We start from the raw sequence: 9,004 nt of genomic DNA, 5'->3' as shown, positions 1-9,004 counted from the left end.
AGAGCCACCGGAAGAACCTCACCGGGCTAAAGGAGAATCTGGAACATGAGACACTGAGCTCGACACCATTGATTTGAATGAACCAACATTTTGAAATCCGCCGCTTGGGTTAGATTTGCTTAGAGTTATTTCCGGCATTATCCTGCGTCACATGCTGCGTGATGATGTAGGGAAAACGAGTGTCCAATAGTTGGGTTTCAGACGACATCACAGCATTTTATAGATCAGAGGTGTTCACACTTTTTCATCATGTGATCTACTTACAAAATGACCAAGTCAAAAAGATCTACCTAATACAAAGTCAAACAAACTGCACTGAAACACTCTGTGGCCCTTTTCTGGACCCTCCCCCACAGTTTGAGAACCTCTTCTTTAAGAGAACTTCCTCTGGCACTTTACACAAAACTGTGAAAAAAGTGAAGGAAGATTTTTAAACCTGTTTTTTAAAGTTCCAAACTGGAGTTTCATTCTTTTGTGGTTTTGCAGTGATATTTACCAGCCTCTGCACGTTTACCAAACCAAACGCACATCGTGACAAACACACAGATGCATTTGTCACTTTTGTTAGACAAACTTCAGCCAAATGTGGCAGTAGGTCTGTTCTGTAGATCCGCTCTATGCTGTAGACCTGCTTTGTGCCAACACTGGAACACAAATTTAGACTGGTTTTTGCTTCACGTTTGGTCTTGTTCTTCTAATCAGCCGCACTGTGGGAGGGGCTTGTGTTGGCTGTACGCAGGAAGGAGCGAGAGCGTGAAAAGGCGAGGGGCGGCGTGCTGACGTGAGGCAGGTGGACAGGTAGGATGTTTAGGAAGTTGAACCTGCCCTGTGATGCACGCTGGTACACGAGGGCACACGCTGTCGCAGACGAGCCGTGCATAGGGAGCGTGTGTGTTTGTGATGCGCCGTAGAGTCTCCGCGGGTTTCAAATGAGCGCACAGGCTGCACTGAGACGCCCCACACGCTCCTGCACCCGCTACAAGTACTACTATTACTACACTACTACACTTCTACACCGAGTACTACAACAGGTAACACGCTTGCACCCGCTACAAGTTTATTACCAACAGCAGCGGCCGGAATCAAATATGATCAGACCTCGAGTGAGAGACAAGACCGAGTCCAAACGCGAGTCCGAGACGAGACACGACGATCTACCCACACGACCTTGGAGATCGACTGGTAGATCGAGATCGACGTATTGAGCACCACTGCTGTAGGTCAATATGAGTTAATACAGTTGGGGACATCTTATAATTAATATTATTCAACCCTAGATTTTTGTTGCAGGGCATCAGGGTCCTGGGTCAAGTCAATAATAGAAATGATCAAGTTCCATATTTGGGAATTTAGTTTTCTTTCACCACAATCTAAAATCTGAAAACCACCAATAGGAACTCTGTTTTGGTCCAAACTCAGTCGCTCCGTCCATTTTGATTGGTCCAAACTTTGTCAAAGAGTGTGTTGAGTCAAAACGGTCGATGCTCTGAGCGTCTGTGTTCAGAACAACTGAAAAAAGTCTCAAATAAATGCCAAATTACACACCTTGGTAGTGAGGGGTAATTGTGCATCTCTTATTATTTTTATTTTCAGGTTTATTTCAGGCAAAATGTCCAAATCCAAATGTAATAAACCTCATGGAAATACAGGACGTGATGTGTCTCTGTGACCTGGACCTGACTCCAGCTGTTTCCATGACCTGCACCAGTCAAGTCACGAGGCCATTACAGTATTTTTATTTTTTTTGTTTTGAGGCAAAAAGGAGATTTTTTGTTTATTTACAGACTTGATATTTTACATTTTTGTAGCTCAAGTCCTAAATTCAACATTTTTTATGTCCAGAAAAGTTGTTTTTACATGTTTGCTGTGTTTTGTGTGAAAGAGTGTGATTTTTATTTTATTTTTTTCATGTGTATTTGTGGTCCTGTAGTTTTTATTCCAGCCACGTGACACGACTCCAGCAGCAGATCGTGAAATAACAGATTGTAGTGAAAAAAAAGATGTATAACACTTCAATAGGGGTAAAATGGGGAGATTTAAGCACAAAACCCGTGTCATTGTTTTTGATCATTTTGTTGAATTTTTGTCGTTCATCTTGTTGCATTTTGTGACTATATTTGAATTCTGTCTTTTTGTTTGTTGTTTGTTTTTTGTTCAGATTAGATTTATTGATGTTTTGATGTTTATTTGAATTTACATTTCATAACTGTCTGCACTTCTGTATCCGTCTTTTGTTGTTGTAACTATGAGGACTCCTCCAAAACGAACTGGCGAGACTCTGAAGGGGCTGATCCTCCAAACAAATGAACTCAAAATCAAATAAATTCAAATTCAAAGTTAAGAAAAAAAATCCAGGCGAGGATAAATGTTCTAAAATGGTTGTGGAAGTGTTAAAGTTTGACTCTGAGCTTGAGCGCGTGAACACACTGACCTGGAGACGTGAAGCCGTTGAGGTAGATGAGCGGACAGGCTGTGGAGAAGGACAGAGGCTTTTAGTGTGAAAGGGTCACGGGCGAGGGGGGGGGGCACTTCCTGCGTGCGCCGTACTCACAGGAAGTGGACGTCTCGCAGATGAACGTGATCAGGTTTTCTTTGATCGTGTTGAAGGCGTCGAAATCGTCCACCACGAAAACGTGACGGTCGCTCGGTTTGGAGCCGATCTGCTGCAGCTCAGAGAAATCCACGTCCGCCACGCCGATGGCAAACACGCTGTAACCTGCAGAAAAAGTACTATTACTACTACAAATACTACTACTACTACTACTACTGTCCACGTCCGCCACGCCGCGCCATGGCGCCGATGGCAAACACGCTGTAACCTGCAGAAAAAGTACTATTACTACTACAAATACTACTACTACTACTACTACTCTACTGTCCACGTCCGCCACACGCCGATGGCAAACACGCTGTAACCTGCAGAAAAAGTACTATTACTACTACAAATACTACTACAAAATACTACTACTACTGTCCACGTCCGCCACGCCGATGGCAAACACGCTGTAACCTGCAGAAAAAAGTACTATTACTACTACAAATACTACTACAAATACTACTACTACTGTCCACGTCCGCCACGCCGATGGCAAACACGCTGTAACCTGCAGAAAAAGTACTATTACTACTACAAATACTACTACAAATACTACTACTACTGTCCACGTCCGCCACGCCGATGGCAAACACGCTGTAACCTGCAGAAAAAGTACTATTACTACTACAAATACTACTACAAATACTACTACTACTGTCCACGTCCGCCACGCCGATGGCAAACACGCTGTAACCTGCAGAAAAAGTACTATTACTACTACAAATACTACTACAAATACTACTACTACTGTCCACGTCCGCCACGCCGATGGCAAACACGCTGTAACCTGCAGAAAAAGTACTATTACTACTACAAATACTACTACAAATACTACTACTACTGTCCACGTCCGCCACGCCGATGGCAAACACGCTGTAACCTGCAGAAAAAGTACTATTACTACTACAAATACTACTACAAATACTACTACTACTGTCCACGTCCGCCACGCCGATGGCAAACACGCTGTAACCTGCAAAAAAAGTACTATTACTACTACAAATACTACTACTACTACAAATACTACTACAAATACTACTACTATACTACTACTACTACTACTACTACTACTGAGTGTTTTCTTACTCTGGGTCTGGGTGGGATTTCCAGCCTTGGAAAAAAAATCAGAAACAACAGATTTTATAAATAATATTAAAATAGTGTGTTGTAGTTCTATTTGTGTATTTGTGTGTTGTAGTTCTATTTGTGTATTTGTGTATTGTAGTTCTATTTGTGTATTTGTACTGTGTTTGTAGTTTCTGTTTGTGTAGTTCTATTTGTGTATTTGTAGTTTATATTTGTGTATTTGTGTATTTGTAGTTCTGTTTGTGTATTTGTACCTGCGTGTTGGAGTTCTGTTTGTGTATTTGTGTATTTGTAGTTCTATTTGTGTATTTGTAGTTCTATTTGTGTATTTGTAGTTCTGTTTGTGTATTTGTACCTGCGTGTTGTAGTTCTATTTGTGTATTTGTGTATTTGTAGTTCTGTTTGTGTATTTGTAGTTCTGTTTGTGTATTTGTACCTGCGTGTTGTAGTTCTATTTGTGTATTTGTGTAGTTCTATTTGTGTGTTTTGTAGTTCTGTTTGTGTATTTGTACCTGCGTGTTGGAGTTATAATTTGTGTATTTGTGTATTTGTAGTTCTGTTTGTGTATTTGTACCTGCGTGTTGTAGTTCTGTTTGTGTATTTGTGTATTTGTAGTTCTATTTGTGTATTTGTAGTTCTATTTGTGTATTTGTAGTTCTATTTGTGTATTTGTAGTTCTATTTGTGTATTTGTAGTTCTGTTTGTGTATTTGTACCTGTTGTGTGTTGGAGTTATATTTGTGTATTTGTGTATTTGTAGTTCTGTTTGTGTATTTGTAGTTGTATGTAGTTCTATTTGTGTATTTGTAGTTCTATTTGTGTATTTGTAGTTCTGTTTGTGTATTTGTGTATTTTGTAGTTCTATTTGTGTATTTGTAGTTTGTATTTGTGTATTTGTAGTTGTGTTGTAGTTCTATTTGTGTATTTGTAGTTCTTTGTTGTATTTGTTCTTTTGTTATTTGTAGTTCTGTTTGTGTATTTGTACCTGCGTGTTGTAGTTCTATTTGTGTATTTGTAGTTCTATTTGTGTATTTGTAGTTCTATTTGTGTATTTGTAGTTCTATTTGTGTATTTGTAGTTCTGTTTGTGTATTTGTACCTGCGTGTTGTAGTTCTATTTGTGTAGTTCTATTTGTGTATTTGTAGTTCTATTTGTGTATTTGTAGTACCTGTGTGTTGGAGTTCTATTTGTGTATTTGTGTGTTGTAGTTCTATTTGTGTATTTGTACCTGCGTGTTGGTAGTTCTATTTGTGTATTTGTGTATTTGTAGTTCTATTTGTGTATTTGTACCTGCGTGTTGTAGTTCTATTTGTGTATTTGTAGTTCTATTTGTGTATTTGTAGTTCTATTTGTGTATTTGTACCTGCGTGTTGTAGTTCTATTTGTGTATTTGTAGTTCTATTTGTGTATTTGTAGTTCTATTTGTGTATTTGTAGTTCTATTTGTGTATTTGTAGTTCTATTTGTGTATTTGTAGTTCTATTTGTGTATTTGTACCTGCGTGTTGTAGTTCTATTTGTGTATTTGTAGTTCTATTTGTGTATTTGTAGTTCTGTTTGTGTATTTGTACTGCGTGTTGTAGTTCTATTTGTGTATTTGTGTATTTGTAGTTCTGTTTGTGTATTTGTACGTGTTGTAGTTTATTGTGTATTTGTAGTTCTATTTGTGTATTTGTAGTTCTATTTGTGTATTTGTAGTTCTATTTGTGTATTTGTAGTTCTATTTGTGTATTTGTAGTTCTATTTGTGTATTTGTAGTTCTGTTTGTGTATTTGTACCTGTGTGTTGGAGTTATATTTGTGTATTTGTGTATTTGTAGTTCTGTTTGTGTATTTGTACCTGCGTGTTGTAGTTCTATTTGTGTATTTGTAGTTCTATTTGTGTATTTGTAGTTCTATTTGTGTATTTGTAGTTCTATTTGTGTATTTGTAGTTCTATTTGTGTATTTGTACCTGTGTGTTGTAGTTCTATTTGTGTATTTGTAGTTCTATTTGTGTATTTGTAGTTCTATTGTGTATTTGTAGTTCTATTTGTTGTGTTGTAGTTCTATTTGTGTATTTGTAGTTCTATTTGTGTATTTGTAGTTCTATTTGTGTATTTGTAGTTCTATTTGTGTATTTGTAGTTCTGTTTGTGTATTTGTACCTGCGTGTTGTAGTTCTATTTGTGTATTTGTATTTGTGTATTTGTCTATTTGTGTGTTCTATTTGTGTATTTGTAGTTCTATTTGTGTATTTGTACCTGCGTGTTGTAGTTCTATTTAGTGTATTTGTAGTTCTGTTTTGTGTATTTGTACCTGTGTGTTGGAGTTTATTTGTGTATTTTGTAGTTCTATTTGTTATTTGTTCTTCTATTTGTGTATTTGTAGTTCTATTTGTGTATTTGTATTTGTTCTGTTGTAGTATGTGTTCTATTTGTGTATTTGTAGTTCTATTTTGTGTATTTGTTCTATTTGTGTATTGTAGTTCTATTTGTGTATTTGTAGTTGCTATTTGTGTATTTGTGTAGTTTGTATTTGCTGTTTGTGTATTTGTACCTGCGTGTTGTAGTTCTATTTAGTGTTTTGTGTATTTGTAGTTCTGTTTCGTATTTGTGTATTTGTGTGTATTTGTAGTTCTATTTGTGTATTTTGTAGTTCTATTTGTGTATTTGTACCTGTTGTGTTGTTCTATTTGTGTATTTGTAGTTTGTAGTTCTGTGTTGTGTTCTATTTGTTTTGTAGTTCTATTTGTGTATTTTGTAGTAGTTTCTATTTGTGTATTTGTAGTTCTATTTGTGTATTTGTAGTCTATTTGTGTATTTGTAGTTCTATTTGTGTATTTGTAATTTGTATTTGTACCTGCGTGTTGTTTATTTGTGTATTTGTAGTTCTATTTGTGTATTTGTAGTTCTATTTGTGTATTTGTAGTTCTATTTGTGTATTGTAGTTTCTGTGATTTGTGTATTTGTACCTGCGTGTTGTAGTTCTATTTGTGTATTTGTAGTTCTATTTGTGTAGTTTGTGTATTCTATTTGTGTATTTGTATTTGTGTATCTTTTGTGTATTTGTAGTTCTATTTGTGTGTATTTGTACCTGTGTGTTGGAGTTCTATTTGTGTGTGTATTTGTAGTTCTATTTGTGTATTTGTAGTTCTATTTGTGTATTTGTAGTTCTATTTGTGTATTTGTAGTTCTATTTGTGTATTTGTAGTTCTGTTTGTGTATTTGTACCTGCGTGTTGTAGTTCTATTTGTGTATTTGTGTATTTGTAGTTCTGTTTGTGTATTTGTACCTGCGTGTTGGAGTTATATTTGTGTATTTGTGTATTTGTAGTTCTGTTTGTGTATTTGTACCTGCGTGTTGGAGTTATATTTGTACCTGCGTGTTGTAGTTCTGTTTGTGTATTTGTACCTGCGTGTTGTAGTTCTGTTTGTGTATTTGTAGTTCTATTTGTGTATTTGTAGTTCTGTTTGTGTATTTGTACCTGCGTGCTGGAGTTCTGTTTGTGTATTTGTACCTGCGTGTTGGAGTTCTGTTTGTGTATCTGTAGTTCTATTTGTGTATTTGTAGTTCTGTTTGTGTATCTGTAGTTCTATTTGTGTATTTGTAGTTCTGTTTGTGTATTTGTACCTGCGTGTTGTAGTTCTATTTGTGTATTTGTGTATTTGTAGTTCTGTTTGTGTATTTGTTGTTTGTAGTTCTGTTGTATTGTAGTTCTATTTGTGTTTTGTAGTTCTGTTTGTGTATCTGTAGTTCTATTTGTGTATTTGTAGTTCTATTTGTGTATTTGTAGTTCTATTTGTGTATTTGTAGTTCTGTTTGTGTATTTGTAGTTCTGTTTGTGTATCTGTAGTTCTATTTGTGTATTTGTAGTTCTGTTTGTGTATTTGTACCTGCGTGTTGGAGTTTATATTTGTGTATTTGTGTATTTGTAGTTCTGTTTGTGTACTTGTACCTGCGTGCTGGAGCTTGGCGGCGTTGATCTTCACGTCGTCCTGGGAGCGTCCGTCCGTGATGGCCACCACCACTTTGGGAACGTTCCTCCTCATCCCGTTTTCCATCGAGAACGCCTTTTCATACGTGTGTTTCAGGGCCACGCCTGGCAGACAAAAACCAGGGTTAATCAGAGTCGCTGTACCCGCCCCCTCGTCCTCCACACGCCTTCGCTCTTCTGGTGTTTCTGTTCTGGTGTTTCGTACCTGTTTTGGTGTTTCCTCCTCGGTAGCGGATGTGGTGAAGCGCTGCCATGGCGATGCCTTTGTCGGCGTAGGCGTTCAGTTTGAACTCGGTCTTTGCGTCGTCGCTGTACTGGACGAACGACACCTGCACAAAGATCATGTCTGAGTCACATCTGCTCCGTCTCTGCTTTTCATTCGTGTTTCTGACCTGCTCCTGTTCTGTGGTTGTGTTTTAATTTTGTTTTGGTCGTGGTTTTGTCGTGGTTTCCTTGTGTTTTGGTTGTGTTTTTGTTTTTGTCTTGTTTCTGACCTGCTCCTCTTCTGTAGTTATGTTTTGGTTGCGTTTTGGTTGTGTTTTCATCGTATTTTTTGTCATGCTTTGGTCGTGGTTTCATTGTGTTTTGGTGGTGTTTTTGTTGTGGTTTTCTTGTGTTTTCGTATGTATTTTGGATGTGTTTTTCGTTGTGTTTTTGTCGTGTTTTCGTATGTATTTTGTATGTATTTTGTTGTGTTTTCGTTGTGTTTTTGTATGTATTTTGTATGTGTTTTTGTATGTATGTTTTGTATGTATTTTCGTTGTTTTTCGTTGTGATTTCGTGTCGTATTTTGTATTTTTCGTATGTATTTTGGATGTGTTTTCGTTATGTTTTTGTTGTGTTTTCTTATGTATTTTGGTTGTGGTTTCGTTTGTGTTTTTGTCGTGTTTTTGACATGTTTTGGTCGTGTTTTGACTGCGTTTTCATCCTGGTTTCGTTGTGTTTGGTTGTGATTTTGTTGTCTTTTTTTTTCCTATTTTTGTCATGTTCTGGTCGTGGTTTCATTTTGGTTGCATTTTGGTTCTGGTTTCGTTGTGTTTTCATCGTGGTTTCATTGTGTTTTTGTCATGGTTTCGTTGTTTTTTCGTGGTGTTTTTGTCATGTTTTGGTTGTGTTTTTGTCATGTTTTGGTTGTGTTTTTGTCAGGTTTTGGTTGTGTTTTTGTCATGTTTTGGTTGTGTTTTTGTCATGTTTTGGTTGTGTTTTTGTCATGTTTTGGTTGTGTTTTTTGTCATGTTTTGGTTGTGTTTTTGTCATGTTTTGGTTGTGTTTTTGTCATGTTTTGGTCGTGTTTTGGTCTTATTTTGGTTGTGTTTCTGACCTGCATGCCGGAGGGGCCAACGACATCGAAGG

General features: G+C 37.0%; 1 protein-coding gene across 1 annotated transcript in view; it reads right to left on the bottom strand.

Moving 5' to 3' along the window:
* Positions 1-9,004, bottom strand: part of col12a1b (collagen, type XII, alpha 1b) — a 257,397-nt gene that overhangs the window by 38,103 nt on the left and 210,290 nt on the right. Inside the window, 5 exon segments of the mRNA XM_055149744.1 lie at positions 2,432-2,470; positions 2,552-2,716; positions 7,613-7,756; positions 7,857-7,980; positions 8,973-9,004. The exon segment at positions 8,973-9,004 is cut by the window's right edge and continues 108 nt beyond it. Coding sequence (XP_055005719.1) covers positions 2,432-2,470; positions 2,552-2,716; positions 7,613-7,756; positions 7,857-7,980; positions 8,973-9,004 — 504 coding nt within the window.

Source organism: Boleophthalmus pectinirostris, unplaced genomic scaffold, assembly GCF_026225935.1.
Source record: "Boleophthalmus pectinirostris isolate CB_2022bp ecotype Guang Dong unplaced genomic scaffold, ASM2622593v1 HiC_scaffold_13, whole genome shotgun sequence".
Lineage (NCBI taxonomy): Eukaryota > Metazoa > Chordata > Actinopteri > Gobiiformes > Gobiidae > Boleophthalmus > Boleophthalmus pectinirostris.
This window is presented reverse-complemented; position numbering and strand designations above follow the sequence as displayed.